This window comes from Phyllostomus discolor, chromosome 1 (assembly GCF_004126475.2).
Source record: "Phyllostomus discolor isolate MPI-MPIP mPhyDis1 chromosome 1, mPhyDis1.pri.v3, whole genome shotgun sequence".
NCBI classification, from domain to species: Eukaryota; Metazoa; Chordata; class Mammalia; order Chiroptera; family Phyllostomidae; genus Phyllostomus; species Phyllostomus discolor.
Genome location: NC_040903.2, coordinates 107094025 through 107110988, shown reverse-complemented (window position 1 = coordinate 107110988; position 16964 = coordinate 107094025). Strand labels below are relative to the sequence as shown.

Below are 16964 nucleotides of genomic sequence, written 5' to 3'. Positions count from 1 at the left end.
TAATAAAAAGTAATAAAGCAGCTGAGCAACAAATAAATATTTAAATATTTATTTAATATTTAAATAAATATTACTCACCTACTACTACAATGCCAGTGCCAAGTTCAACTGCATGAAAGTTTCTTGGCAGTATCAAAAAAGTTCTTTTTCTACTAGCATAAAAATACCTAACTAAGAACCCTTCCCTTTCCATTTGAGCAGGGGCATCAAACTCATTTTCACCGGAGGCCACATCAGCCTCGCAGTTGCCTTCAAAGGGCCGAATATAATTTTAGGACTGTATAAATGTAACTACTCCCTAAGTAGGGGCAAGGAGCTCGGCGCTGCCACCGGGTAGAAACAAGGTGCAGGCCAGATAAAACAAGGTGTAGGGCCAAACTCGGCCCTCAGGACTTGTGTTTGCCACCTGTGCATTATAGTATTATATATGGAGTATTTTGTAAGTGCTCTCCACCTGATATAACCTGCTCAGTGAAAGTTAACTGCTTCGTTGTAACTACACTCCTCCTACATTCCGTAGATTTGAACTAAAGAGTATCTACCACCATTCACACCCATTTGAGTAGCTTCAAGAGAGTTTGAAATCCCAGAGGACCTGAGAGAAAAAGTTGAAAGTCAAAAAATTCTCTTCCTCCATACATGGCTTTACAGAATGTCATTGTTGTTACTAAAACAATACAAATGTCTTTGAATACTGTTTGAACACAACATTCCAGAATTCTTTATAAAGTTCTACTTAAATCCAACAGCAAATATTTACTTATCATAGATAAGCAGCAGAAGAAAAACTTATTTGCACAACAGGGCCTTCTCAAAGCAAAAATGCTTTTCAGCGTTAACTCCTGTCCATTCATTCAACCAAAACTGAGTACCTCCCGTGTGCTGGGCGCTGCACTAGGTGTTGGGGACACAACAGTGGACACAACAGATGAAAACTGGGAAGACAGAAAAAAGGAAGGGAAAAATACTTTTAACTGCTAATGAAAGTATGTACTTAAGAAAAGGAGGTGACAAACAGCTTGGAACTAATGAAAAGAAACAAAATCCTTGACAAAATTACTATTTCCCCACATTTTGAAGATTTGACTGTTTCAAGTATCAACATCAAGATGTGATCTGTGAAATATTTTACCAAAGGTCTCTGGACTCCTCAGAAGGCCTTTAAAATGGGTACTAAACCATATTCCAAAGTTATGTATTAAAGATATGGCTTTCAACCCAATGATGAAGTAAAATTCTATCATGAGGAATAAAACTATATACCATATGACAAAGCAATTTGTGTGCAACCTCCAAGACTTATACTGAAAAGCTATCCAAAGTTAGATAGCCAAAGAACAACTGTTATTAACAAAGTCATGCTTTGTATTAGATGTGCTAGGAGAGCCTTAATTAGTAACCCGGTTAGACACTCCGTCTTCCCTCTTGACCCATAAGAAGGCAGCAGCCTGTGCCATTACTGCTGATAAAGACCTCTCTAGCATGGGAATCTAAGGAGTAGTGAGTGACTAGCCTCCTGTCTCTACTCACGGTCACACTTACACAGATGTAGATAGATGATCGTTCACCTGCCACAGAAAACAATGGACACCTTCAGGAAAACTAACAAATAAACACCAGCCACCATAAACATGCAGCTCACCAAACTACCTGTCATTCACAGGTCCCTGAGCCATATGAATTTCTTACCCGGGTGAGTTCAATTGCCAGTAAGTTCTACTCTCATGTCTGCCACTAAATAGCTCTCTTACCTTCTGTAAGTCCCCTGACTTCTCCAGAACTCAGTTTCTTCACTTGGCAATGTTCAGTGGTTTAGCCCAGACTTCATTGGGGCACCTTTGGGGGCAGGGGGGAGGGGGCAGCTCAAAGTGGGGGAACTGACTGCCCCCCACCCAGTAGAGATTCTGATCCAGTAAGTTCTGAGTAGCTGGGGATGGGAGTGGAGGGTTGTTTTAGAGTGTCTATAAGCATCTGGTTCAACCCATGATTAAGAATTTCTAGATTAAATGACATCATCTTAAGTCAAATCAAAGAAAATTCTGAATACAATCCAACAACATTTGATCCAAGAAGAATTTGCTTTGTTGTGTAAACTTTCATCTCTGTTTTTAAGAGGCAGCGCAACACAGTGAAGGAACTGAAACCATTAGCAACCTGAACTTTCATATAACTGGACCTCACAAAAGAATGCATTTATGTTTCCTCATTTTTCAGCTAGTTAACAATACATGGGCAGCCAAGCAGGTTTACAAAATTGAGACCAGAGCCATTCTAGGGTCACTGGACAGAGTCAGATGTGGGACACCTGGCTAGAAGGATAGAGGGCACCTGTCAATGATCGGTCTTTCACAAGTAACTGATACCAGCCAGCAGGAAGAATTAGTCTTTAAAGCAAAAGAAATGTGTTTAAGCTGCATATACAGCATACAGCATAGGATAGCTGCTATTGAGTGTGTGTGTGTGTGTGTGTGTGTGTGTGCACATATGTGTGTGTGGACGGGCAAGTGTGTGTACTTAAAATTTCTGTTGCAAAGTCATGACTCCAATGAAATGGGAAGATATATGATAAAGAACAGGTCACTGCTGTTTGATTTTAGGAAGTTTTGAATCAGAGAACTGACATGTATAGGTAGATATACAAATCATACAAAAGTGCCAATTTCAGTCAGAAAAATTAAATAAATATTAAGGGATACACGCAAGTTAAAACTTTGAATTAAAGAAGCATGCTTGAGATTTAAAATACAGTGGTAAAAAAACAATTTTTTTACTATTCACATCATAGTAATATGTATTTCAAACTCTGCGCAAAAATTAAATTCAAGAAAAAAGAAAATATTAAGTCCTGATATTACCATATAATGCAGCAAGAGAAATTTAAACATCAGGGTTAGTAGAAAGGGCAATGCTTGTCAAAATATGACTACATGTATTCACATGTCAAAGAGATTGATTTGTTTTAATCCTCATCTGAGGACATGCTTATCGATTTCAGAGAGAGGGGAAGGAGGGGAACACTGATGCGAGAGAGAACATCGATCAGTTACCTCCTGTACGTGCCCAAACGGCAAAGGGACAAACGTGCCTAGGGACAAAAAATGTAACCTAGGCGTGTTCCCTGACCAGGAATCAAACCCGCAGCATTTCTGTTCACAGAAGGGCACTCCAACCAACTAAGCCACACCAGCCAGGTCAAGAAGCGATTCCTTTAAGATCTAACATCAATTACCCCAACCATTACAAAGAACAGCATTAACTGCACAAGCTGTAACTACTACAAAAATCCAGAAGTAGCATTCCTAAGGGGACAAAGAAGTAGGTCACAAATTTCAAAAACAGTATGTTTTATGGTTTTAAAGATAGAGCTCCAAAATCAATAGCCATTTTGAAAAACCCTGGGTTTAATTATGCATGGCTCTTATTCAAAAAATTAACTTATCTTCCTTTCAACACTAGTACTATTGTTTATGCATGTTTTTCATCTTTCTCACCCACCCTCATGATCTACTACAAGACTGAAGACTTTTACAGCACAAATTAACATAAATTGTAGTGCACTTAGTTCACACCGCACAGAGGTAAACAGAAAGCTTACCACCAGCGGAACACAACTCCACCTCCCCGCGTCGCTGGCAAGCACAGCCTTCTTTTCTCATCTCAAAGGAATGGTCCGCTTGGTGATCCTGTGCAACCAACAGCTCACGACAGACTCAGTCTCTAATCAAGCAACTGCACTGTATCCGCTCTGTTTAACATACTCCCTTGTATAAGAATTAATGCCTTTCAAAAAATATTCTGCATTAATCCTCCAACTATGCAACTTAACTTTTTTACTGAAAATGAGCATTGTTTCATGCTGGTCCTTCTGAATTTGGGTAGCCAGTGCCTGTCTGACTTAGCATTGTGATGTGGTAAAACTGCAATCTGGAGTATAGAAGAGAATACAGCTAAAGACCTGACTCCACTTGATTCTTTCTGAACAACTGTGTTCAGAGGTCTTTTTCTGAATAGCTCCAGAATGATAAATATCAATCATCCCTATATGAACTTCGCTTTCCTTTAAGATTTAGCTATTAAATGTTCTACATTAATCTATTCTTAAACCCCAAATAATCTTGGCCTACTGTAAATTTGGCTGTGATTTCAGACCGCACCATCGTAACACAGATGTCAGCAGACAAGAGAAGCACAACCCGAGCCTGGGGCCCACGCAGGCCCTGCACCCCTGCTCCCATCCAAGCCAGGGCTTTCCCAACCCGGGCACAGCACGTGTTTGAAAGAAAATTTATATTCCCTAGGACAGCAAATACTTAAGGTCTATATTCTGTTAACTAACAGTTTGAGTGCTACAATATGCATATTTTTACCTAATTACATAGGGTAAAGCTAAACTTAATATTTAAAAAAATTAAACCTACTCTTGAAAACATGAATTGTATTTAAGTTTAGGAACTTCTCATTAATTGATGCTGTAAAAAAAAAAAAAAGCAGTATACAACTTTTGCAACACCAGAGTAACAAGAAATCAAAGTCATCAAGAAATCAAGTTAGGAACTTCTCATTAATTGATGCTGTAAAAAAAAAAAGCAGTATACAACTTTTGCAACACCAGAGTAACAAGAAATCAAATTCATTGATATTTTAATTCATTGATATTTCAAATTCATCTATACATCAAAGTAATGTCACAAAGCTTGTCATGAATACATTTTTATTTATGTCTGGATGACATTAGTTAACCGCCAACATCTTTTCTGTTATGATCAGGAAACTTTTCAGGTAATAAAGGGAAAAAAATTATTTCAAGTTATCCATATTTATGGCATTCTACTTTCTATTTAGAAAGCTAAGTCATTCTTTATTTTAACAGAAGGAAGAATGAAAAAGAATTATAATCACTTTATAAAAACAGGAGAAGTGTTATATATATATTCCTAACTTGTCACATACTCCTAAGTAGTTTTGCAGCATATCACTTAACAGTAACCTATGTTGTAAAAGTGGTTTTTGATAAAGTCTTATACTTCACATTATCACGGATATATTGGCATTTTCTCATTGACTAGAAGTGTCATTCTCTACAGTGGAAAGGATGACTGGTATAAAAATACAACTTAATGTATACAGAGCTAAATTTCAATTTTACCTAAGGCTCTTAATGGAATATATGAAAAATCATAAGACAAAAATCTTAGTATGTTATCCTCACACCACACACACACACACACACCCCCCACATACATGGTTGGTCCTACCAATTTCTAGGCTGTTTAAATACAAAATCAACCAAGTTCTTTTGTGTCCTAGGGACAACTATCAAGGGGTTCAAATAATTGTCTTTTAGGCCCTAAAAGATCAAGGTAGCTGTTTTGAGTTCTGCTGTGTTCTACTTACAATGGTTTTTTAACAGATAAACTATAAATTGTATATCTAACTTAAATCTCATAAGGTTTCTTTTTGTTGAATTAAAAAAACCATCTGTCCACCATGAAGAAACCTTGTCAGAATGTATCATTCTGCTGATATATGCACAAGATGATTTTCATATAATCCAGATGGAGCAGTCAGCACATAGTGCAGAGGTACAGTAAGTAATCACACTGCTGGTGTTGAGGAAAATGACTGAAACCCACACACTGGATCATGAACACATCCTGATACATGAATTCCAATCATTTATTTCAAACACCATGTTGTGTTTTTGCTGAAGCAGATTTTTCATGTTTATCATACAGACTTTAAATTGAATCCCTTGCCTTAGTCCAGCAAATGGCCCAATATATAACATTTCAGCTTCATTTTTTTTCATTTAGTACATTATATCAATTCTCCCAACTTGTGGAGGTAACAATATACTCTTGTTCTAACTATCATCCCCCTTACTCCCAAAGAGTATACAAAACAATGATTTCAAAATATATTTTCTATGGAAACCTTTCCTCAAGCAGTTATGCACAAAACTGAAATCATATAGCTGCCTAAATGTCATGTGTTAGCTTGTAGCACAGAAACAATGTTCCAAAGAGGAGATATGTCTTGCTTGAAAGAAGAAAAAGTGTCCTTTTCGTCAGTGTACCACACGGCCACACACAAAATGACCAAGGCACTTGGTGCAGCCCTAACTAGCCCTTCTACCATGTCATGTCCTCATGCATCCTGACAGGACCCTATCTCACCTTAAAGTATCAATTTACCTAACAGTTCCCAACTTTATCATTTAAAAGCATGTTTGCAAGAACAAGATATCATCACTGTTATTACCACCATTACAACTACAAGCAACTGCAAGTAGTTTAGGGCAAGGAGTCTAAAATTATCAGCAGAATTAACTAAACAAATTAGATTTGGGCAAAAAAACTCTAGGTTAACACCCTACTTCTATAAACAATGCCATGAAACCCTTACTGACAATACCAGGCACTCATATAAATTCTCAAGAACCAGCGACTTCCAGGCAAGATGGAGGTAAATGTACATATGCTTTCCTTCCAAGCACAGCCAAAAGAAAGACAGCAACGAATTTAAAAACAAAAAGCAATCAAAACTCCCAGAAACTCAAATTGTACGAAAGTCTGACAACCAAGTAGTGAAAGAAGTAACACTCATCCAGACCGGAAAGAGACAGGAAGCCGAGGTGGAGACAGGCAGCCATAGCAGAGAGGATGCACAGCAAAGCAGCAGCTGGTGGACCAAGTGGTCCCATTTTCGCGAGTGGATAAACTGTGAGGAACAACTCGGGCACAAGACAGACCTTGCAACCTGAGGTTCCAGTGTGGGGAAATAAAGCCTCAAAACCTCTGTGTGTAAAAACCTGTGGGGGTTGCAGCAGTGGGAGAAACTGCCAGTCTCACAGGAGAGTCTGTTGGAGGGACCCATGGGGTCCTAGAATGTACACAAAACCACCTACCTGGGAATCAGCACCAGAAGGGCCCACTTCGCTTGTGGGTAGCAGGGGAAGTGACTGAAAGCCAGCAGAAAACCGGGCAAGCAGCATTGTTCCCTCTCACTCCCCTCCCCACATACAGTGGTACAACACAGCAAAGTGGGTTGCCCTGCCTTGGCAAAGACCTAAGGCTCTGCCCCTTACAATGTAACAGGTGTGCCAAGACAAAGAAATATGGCCCAAATGAAAGAACAGATCAGAACTCCAGAAAAAGAACTAAGCAATGAAGAGATAGCCAATCTATCAGATGCACAGTTCAAAACACAAGTAATCAGGATGCTCACAGAAATGATTGAGTACGGACACAAAATAAAAGAAGAAGTGGTTATACAAAGTGAAATGAAGGAAAATATACAGGGAACCAACAGTGAAGGGAATAAAACCAGAACTCAATTCAACAACTTGGAACAGAAGGAAGAAATAAACATTCAACCAGAACAGAATGAAGAAACAAGAATTCAAAAAAATGAGATTGCCTGAAATATTGCCTGTAATAAGAAAGATGCTCAACAAGAAGGTGTGGGCTAACGTAAAGAAAATGATGCTGCTACAAAAAATGTTAACTACTGGCTCATTTCAGTCTGAATTTCCTAGAACTGAGAAATCTTACAACAAAATGCCTGAGACCAAACAGTCATCACATGACTGTCCTCTTAAAAAGTCTTAACTATCAATTTTTTGTAAGAAAAGTCAAACAATGTACCAGACATTCCAAAGCAAGCCATGGCAGAATTCTCCCTATTCCACATGGAATTCTGATTTTATACTAAATGCCTTTGTTATATTAAAATGCTTTTTCCTGGATGGCAGTCAAGTGCTTGCCATCTAATGTCAAGTGGTTATAACACTCATACATTTCTAGAGGCTTTCTGAGTGTGGTTTTCTGTACATATTTTAGAAATAATAGTACCACTGTCTAATATCTAAGGAGTAATCTCCCTTCACTGTCACTTTTTAGTCTTCTAAATTTGGGGTTTTTTTCTAAAAATCTAAATTTTATGTTACTTTCATTTATATGTTTTGATGCAGGACAATTTTTCCACATTTTATACTAATTTCCTAAATAAAATTTATTACCATTTTCCATCACAGTCAAGGCATGTATTAAGTCAAGGGTGTACACCATCAGAGAAACTAATAAAGATTACTAGGTTAGAATTATTGCAAATTTTTGCAATGTGGACACATAGGTTTTTGCATGTCTTTACCATGTCTTCTATAGGCAGGGCAGGCAAAAGTAAGTTTACAGTTGTGACTACATGAAACAGTTTATTCTTATATTGTCATTTACTACTATTAACCTAACTCTTGCCCACTCCTGCAGTGTGATTTACAAATTCCTATCTCCAACTCTATCTTTCCCTTGAGCTTCCAACTTACATGTCCAATGACTCATTGACATCTCTTCTTGGATGTCTTAAAGGCATTCAAAACCAGTTTAAACGTCCCGATAGGAAGGAGACTGACTATCCCCAACCCTTATCCCATTCCTTAACTCTTTAACTTAAATGAACCCCCAACAGTAAACAGAATCTTCCTATCCCCGTCAACAATAAATGGAACCTCTAAATCCCACACCCAATTTGCTCCAGTTAAAACCTCAAAAGTCACCCTTCATACCTTCTTTATGCTCATTCTTCACAGCTTGAAATCCTGGGAAATATAACTTCAAAACACACCTCAACTCCATTCATATATCCCCAAGTCTATATTAGGTTCGGACACCATCATCTTTTCACTGGGTCCTTCTCCCCTCTCTTGCCCAGCTACAATGCATTCTTCCCAAAGCAATCTTCTAAAAGTATACGTCTAATGATGTGACTCCACGGTTTGACAGTTCAGTGGCTTTTTTTAATTTAGTGTCAAACCTCAAAATTGCTTAATATCGCCATTAATAACACCCCCCCACCCCACTCCTCTTCAACCCCACCTCTTTCCCTCTCCCAGCTGCGCACTGTACATCAGCAACAGTAATCCCCTTTGGATCCATGAACAAACCTCACCCATTTTTCTACTTCAGGTTGTTGCACAAGCTGCTTCCTCTGCCTAGAGTCCTATGACCCCAGCTGTTCATAGATTTGGCTCCTTCTTATCCAAAGAAGTTCACACCTCCTGTCTCCTCAGAGAGGTCCATTTCAACAGGCTTCAAGTACCACCCCCCCCACCCACCCACCTATCCTCTATCGCATCCCAGACACACACTTCACAGTCTATCTTCCTCATTTCAAGGAAAACTCCCAGGGGTGTTCAACCTGCGGCCCCCAGGCCACATGCAGCTCAGGATTGCTGTGAATGTGGCCCAACATAAAATCATAAATTTACTTAAAACATTATGAGATTCTTTTTCTTGTGATAACATGTTGCAGTATATTTAATGTGTAGCCCAAGACAACTCTTCTTCCAGTGTGGCCCAGAGATGCCAAAAGGTTGGACACCCCTGCATATGAGAGAACTTTCAGCCTCCAAACATCCTCGGCACCTCCAAATATTACTCAAGTATATTGGGGTATGAAAAGCATTTGTTGAAACACTATCAGAAGAATGGAATGAATGAAGAAATTAGTGAATCCATGAGATCTGCTTACTCTTTGCTCAAACAAATGCTACAATTTTAGTATGATATATGAGCAAGGGGTATCAATAAATATAAACTGTAGTAGAATAACATATGTCACTAAGCTCTTGAAATTCTAATAGTCATTTAAAAAGACACACCAATCTGACAAAATGAAAGTTAAAAGCCACATATTTTAGTAGCCAAAATAGCTTCTTTCTGCAATCCCAACCAACAATGAAAATGTTTGTTATTTAAGTACAGGAAATACTCCAAAGTTATAAAAAAGATCTGTAACTTTAGAAAACATACTTGGTTCTCCCTTTATTTTAAAATGGGGACACTACCATGCACCTTGCATAGGTGAAGTGAAGGTGTGGCCATAACCTGCCACAGTATATAGCACATGAGACTGAATAAAAATTTAGTTACTGTATTAGTTGGCTTATTCAGAAATTATACAAGGTCTGTCCAGAAAAAGTCCAGCCATTGTTAATATAATGAGAACAGTTTGCGTGACATCAATGTAACCTGCCAGCCAAGGAGAATGGACTGGGATGCACATGTGTGAACAATAATGACTTCACTGTACCGGTCAGCAGGGGCAGTAGACACCATTGAGTGAGTATGTGTGGTGTGTAGCCATCACATTCAAAATGACTAAGTGAACAGAGCAACGAATCCGCATAAAATTTTGTGTTAAGTTTCAACATTCCTCCACAGAAACTATTTGGATGATTCAGAAGGCTGATGCTATGGGCAACTGGTGATTAGCACCTTCATCACGATAATACACCTGCCCATGCATCATGTCTTGTAAAGAGTTTTTTGATGAAACATCAAATCACCCAGGTGACTCAGCCCCATGAAAGCCTAGATTTGGTGCCCTGTGACTTCTGGCTTTTCCCAAAACTAAAATCACCTTTGGTAGGAAAGAGATTTCAGACCAGATTTTCTTGGTGAGATTCAGGAAAATATGACAGGACAGCTGATGGCAATCAGGAGAACCATGTGAGGTCCCAAGGTGCCTACTTTGAAAGGGACTGAGGCATCCTTGTCCTATGTACAATGTGTCTTCTCTCTTGTATCTTCTTCAATAAATGTTTCTATTTTTCAAATTGCATGGCTGGATACCTTCTGGGCAGACCTCATAGATGCATCAAAGGATACCAATATGCCCCTTTTCCTTAAAAATCCAGGGGAAAAAAATCTGCTACTTTCTACATGATTTCTGCCTTCTATGAATAAATGTGTGAATGAATGAATGGGAAGATGTCATGTGTCACTTAAAATGACTTCTCCACAATTATTCAGGGAATATTAATGAAGAAGAAACCAACAATCATCTACCCTCCTCTTTTTTTTCTTTGTGTGATGATGATGCTTCATTATACACATGTTGGATTTTACATGTTTCATTCAAGATATGAGAGAAAGGAAAACATAAGCTAAGTATCTTTAAAGATGAATTTACTATAACACAACTTTTGTGGCTGTGTTTATTCTGGACCACTTGTTTTGAGATATGCTGTTTTTCAAGGAAACTGTCAATCACCAGGCACTGTTTTTAAACTATACACAAGGCCCACCTTTTCCCCTGAGCTGTATCAAAGTGTAACTGACATATGGCACTATGTAAGTTTCAGATGTATGACATGTTGCTATGACACATGGATAGACCTGCAAAATGACTACCACCACAGCATTAGCTAGCACCTGCATTGTCACATCACAGAAGTATCACATTTTTGTGGTGAGCACATTTAAGATCTACTCTCTTAGCAACTTCAAAGAATATAATATAGCATTATTAACTATAATGACTATGATGTACATTAGAGAAGGGACAAGCACAACAGGGCACACTTTTATGCCCAAAGTAGATGTAGAACATTCTATATTTTAGAAAATCAAACCTACTCCAAGAACCCTAGACAACTCCACTCACACCATTTTGAACAAATGTGGGTAAATCCTGGACATAGAGGTTGTACAGGCACTGAAAGAAAACTTTCTCAGTGCTGTGCACTGAACTCTAATAATTAAAAAGTAATGAACAAAATTATGGTTAAGTACTTCAATTGCCTCTTAAACCTAATTTCTCAGAATTTCACAAAATCACAGTGACCACAGGATTTCTACTTTGAGACAGTTTTCTTCACTACAGTGACTGATGGCAGGGCCATTAAACCCATGGTTACAGAGTTTAGTGAGCCTCAGTGCCCCTGGAGGATTACAAATTACAGATGCCCAGGCCTGCCCCACAGACAACTACTTCCCTGGGCCATGTATCTGGGCTTCAAACAAGTGCCCAAGGGTTTTGCATAAAACAGAAAACTGTTTTTAGAGGAATTTTATTGTTTAGGAGATCTACAATGTTTTTTTAGCCTAAATGTGGGTGTCGAGATCTTTACTCACTGTAGCTGACCAAAAGAATTAAAAACATTGTTAGGGTGATTAGATCACAATCAAACTTCAGAGCCATGGAAAAGGCATGCAACTGACCGACCATACATGGTGTGAACATCTCACCCAAAAAATACCTGTGTGGTTCAGACATTACAATTCTGGATTATTCACAGTATGTTTTACAGTTACAGCATAAAATAGGCCCTTTAATCTAGAGAGCTCATTCAGAAAATTTTAAATAATCATATATTTTTTTAAGTATTTCTGGACAAAGAAAATTATTTAAAGCTATTTCAGTCTGTGGTACATTATACTCTCCGGCACTTCTCTACCTGAAAACTGAATTTAAAAACTGCATCATATAAAATTATCTAAAAATTTATTTCACTTACTATTTAAAACATTTTTGCTAGGTTAAAGGATTTTTAAACATGTAAACATGTGTAAGAAATATAAAAGACTCTAGAAAATTTATTCATCAAATTTGCAGCACATGAAAGCAAAATCTAAAATATAATTTATTAAATAACTTATGAATTTAATATGCAATATTTTTAGAAGATCAGTTTGCCTTATCCTTGGTTTTAGTTTGGGCTCCCATAGTTAATTTGTTAGAGTGTATTATTTGAAGTTACTGAGTAAGAAATTACCCTAAAGATCTAACAAGAATATCAACCACCTTAATGTAACTGATCTTCATAGAACACTTAAGCTAACAATTGTAGGATATACATTATTTTCAAGTATATATGAGACATCCACCAAAAATGCCATTTATGAGGCATGAGTTTCAATAAATTTCAGAATATTTTTTCTAATCATACTGTGCATATCTTCATTTCAGCATTTCACCTACTTGCCATGTGGACTCTGTTTAGAGTGTATTTGTTGACTGGGGGTACAGGAGAACAGTGAGAAAGCAAAATCTGTACTTTGTAAACCTGGAAAGCATTACTACATGGTGCTGAATGTAGTGAGTCCATTCAGTGCAGTGTTCCCAGGAGCACAGGTCACAGTCCCACCAAACTTACTCATATAACAACTCAACACCCACAGTGGGTTATTCCAAACAACACAGCAGAGCTGGGCACACCTCAGAGGCAATCTTATACACTGGTTCTCATTCCCTCTACTGAAAGGCAGAAAGTCAATATGTAAAGCAGGATGGCACCAACTTGAGGGAAAGCTGTATCTGTGCACCATCAAAAAGGAAACACAGATGGAGAGAAACAAGTGCTCATCACAGCTGCTCACAGTGCAGATGCCAATGATGCAAGTGCACAGACAACTCAGCTGTCTCCACAGGAAGCAGAGTACCAAGCAAACACATTAAGACAGTGCACAGACATGTCAAACAAAATATACACAGGCATGTTACCAAATATGAATAAAGATCTGGGTGACTTCTATATGCTATGGTTAATGGACATGAAAATTATTTATCATCAACTCAAAAACAAAATGCAGGCTACTATTCCGTTCTTTTTCTTTAAAACAGAAAGTATGTATGTGTTTGTATCTGAAGAAAAAGAAGAGTCAGGATGCAAAGACCACTCAAATCCAACAGTGATGAACTCTGAGCAACAATGGCATTACAAGTGATTAATTCCTTCTTTATGTTTATTTTTCCTCATAAGTAGGTATATAATTTTCATATAAGGAAAAAATCCAAGAAAGAAATGAAGGAGGGAGGGAAGGGGACTCCTGGCTGGTGTGGCTCAGTGGATTGAGTGCCTGCCTGTGAACCAAAAGGTCACTGGTTTGATTCCTGGTCAGGGAACATGCCTGGGTTGTGGGCCAGGTCCTCAGTAAGGGGGGCAGGGCAGGGGGCAGTGCACAAGAGGCAACCAATTATTTCTCTCACACATCGATGTTTCTCTCCCTCCCTTCCCCTCTTTCTAAAAATAAATAAAATCTTGAAAAGAAAAGGAAAAGATCGAACAAGGAAGAGGAAAGTAATGAAAGATTACTACAACATTAGTTCATCCCTTATTAACACATATTATGGCTTCTAAAACTCCATAAATGTCTATAGGTGCCTTAAGCTTTGGAGCTGCACCACACAATAAATTCAGTATAATTTAAATCTCTAGATGGTATTCTTCATATGGACTGCAGGAAAAGAATTTGAGAGTCACCCACTCCTGGCTCACTGGAAAGCTCAAAACAGATAAATGGCATCAAGAGAAATAGCAGCAAATCATAAATGGGCAGAAAAGTTCTGCAGCTCCGACCCAATGTGCTCCTGGCCCACAGTAGCTACAAAAGACAAAACCTACAATAGCAGGTGGTGGTAAATCATACAGTCTTCAAGGTACATAATATTTGGTACCTGAAATTTATCTTTTTTTTTTTTAGGTTTCAAGAAAACATAAGACATGCACCAATTCTGAGGCAGGAACCATGCGTGCATATGAGTAAACAAGACACAACAGCTGTGCTCACCCAGCTCACCAAAAGGAGGAGCCGATGATGGATGAGGCAAAGGCTGGCAATGAGAGAGAGCCCCAGCAGGACCTTGCCCAGATGGGGATTTTACAATCCTCCAATCCACAGCCATAACTGTGCTGGCTCAGCCCACCTAGTGCTACTACATGGTCATGATGTACAACTGTGCATGCAGTCGAGCCCTTCTATAGCTGTTACAAGTCAACACAGGAGAGTGTTGCCAAAGCCTGCTCAAGTCTCATCACCTCATTACAATGAAGAATTTGCTGACTTCTACATGCAGAGACAAATATAATCTCACAAATTCTTAAAATGTTGAGAGCCATTATTCTTCCCCCTCCTTCTCTCACACACTGCAGACAAAAGGGTAGGGACGAGGAAAGGGTGGGGACGCTGAAGTGCCTGTGGGTGGCCACATTCATGACGCCAAAATCACAGGCTGCATTGAAGCAGGTGTTCCAATAAAAAGCCCCCAAACAACATGGAGGGAAAGATGGCTTTCTAAGAGCCCAGGACACAGGGAGCTGCCGGATGCGCACTGGGTTTGTAGCCAGGTGGTGCTGCATCACACAGACCAGCTGCGGCAATGGGCCAAAGTGTGGATCAGAATTCAGAAACCTGCATATGGCACACCAAAACATGAATCATCATAATGATGAACCTGGACTATCAGGAAAAGATGTTATGTTTGATTAAAATAAAAGGGGAAATGGGGGAAAAAATAAACCACCTTTTAAAGATATATCCATTTAAGAAGTTGCAATCCTAAATTTCCAAAATTTAACGCTGAGTCCCAGGTATCAAGGGAAGAAAGCATTAATACCCTAGGGTTTAGGGCAGTGAAGATTCACAATACTTATTATAAAACATACATATCACAGTGAGTGGCCTAAATGTTCTTCGAAGTATGTGTGTCTGAAACAGGAAGGAAAGTATTCCCACCTGCCCACTCCCTACCCAGTCTTCACAAGAGGCACTCAAAGCAGCTTTCCCTGGACATGAACTCACTCTGTCTTTATCATCTGCTACATCACAGAGGATGTCGTCAAGATCCAGTATTCCTCCATCTCCATGTTCTAGCCGATGCACCTGTATCCAGTAGCTTGGATCCTGTACAAAAGAACAGAAGCATCAAACGCACCAAGTTAGCATCACCAAAAGGAAAGGAAATAATTTAGACTGCGATAACCTCCCACTTAAAAAAAATTGGCCCCATCAAACCTATTGCAAGTAATGTAAAATTCAGGCCGCTCCCTATCTCTGCTTTGAATCAATTTTCCCCTTTTTTTATGATAAAGTCACTCATACATACTTTTTCCTTTGGCTCACATGCTGATACACTATTATGACAGAAACTGCAGAAACCAGCCAAATACACTGCATCAGAAATATTGATTTCTCTGGTTTTGTGGTTTCCTATTATCCACCTGCCAATTCACAGAAATATTCTAATAAGCAAGTAACATACCACATGTATAAAAAGACGTATGTCCCAGCATATCTAAATAAAAGGAGGTGGCATACCCTGGTGGCTCAAAGTATTCTAATAGGCCTGATACACTGACATGGAATAATGCTGACAAGACTGTAAGTAAACAATGCAAGCTCAGAACAATGTGTGTGCTTTCAGCCTACTTCGTAAGGGCAAAATTACATATACTTCAATATGTGCATATAAAAATGTATGTGTATACACATACATACAGATATGTGTGCAAGCACACATATATATATACACAACACAACAAAAAAAATGCTTTAAAATTATTTGGAGAACATAGTTGTTTGTTTTTAAACTTCCACAATCATTCATTGAGTTTACATTCGTACACTGAAATAAAGATGTACCAAATTATCTTTTGCCTCTATCTACTGAATTATCCACAACACAGAATTACAATAAAAAGGTCAAGTTAGCCCTGGCTGGTGTGGTTCAGTGGATTGAGCACCTGCCTATGAACCAAAGTGCTGCTGGTTCGATTCCCAGTCAGGGCACATGCCTGGGTTGGGGGCCAGGTCCCCAGTAGGGGGTGTGCAAGAGGCAACCACACATTGATGTATCCCTCCCTCTTTGTTTCCCCTCCCTTCCCCTCTGTCTAAAAATAAAATAAATAAAATCTTTTTTTTAAGTAAAGTTAAGAGCCCATTTTTCCAATTTAAAGTAATGTTAAGTATGGTTCTTTCTTAAAGGAAAGTCTGAGAGAGAGGAAGCAAAAGATTAATCATAGTTACAACACACATCCCTGGACTCCACCCCAGAGCTATTGACCTTCCAGGGCTAAGGCCAGGGAATCCACATCCTTGAGAAGTCTTCCAAGAGAATCTCTCATAAAGCCATGCCTAAGAGTTAGTCAAATGGAACACTCAGGAAAAAAATGCGTAATTACCAATCCTTGTCACTTTTTAACCAGCACAGCAAGCAGCTCAGATCCTAAATCTCAAAGTTGCTAAACATTATCAGGAAAACTACTATGCAAACAACCCATAGTTACTCTGCTCCCTAATCTACCCAGACTTCTTTAAAAGGATATTCAGTATGCAAAACACAAAGTTTATAAAAGCATCCCCTTCATTCAAGGGGCCCTGCTCTGCATAACCGCCTGACTCCAA

At 38.8% G+C, this 16964-nt stretch overlaps 1 protein-coding gene across 25 annotated transcripts in view; it reads right to left on the bottom strand.

Annotated features, from left to right (window-relative positions):
• The window catches only part of PARD3 (par-3 family cell polarity regulator), a 689179-nt gene that overhangs the window by 578781 nt on the left and 93434 nt on the right, over nt 1-16964 (bottom strand). For all 25 annotated transcript variants that reach the window (XM_036017299.1, XM_036017347.1, XM_036017963.1 and 22 more), the window contains exon 2: nt 15363-15464. In XM_036017299.1, the coding sequence (XP_035873192.1) occupies nt 15363-15464 (102 nt within the window). The remainder of the gene's footprint in view (nt 1-15362; nt 15465-16964) is intronic.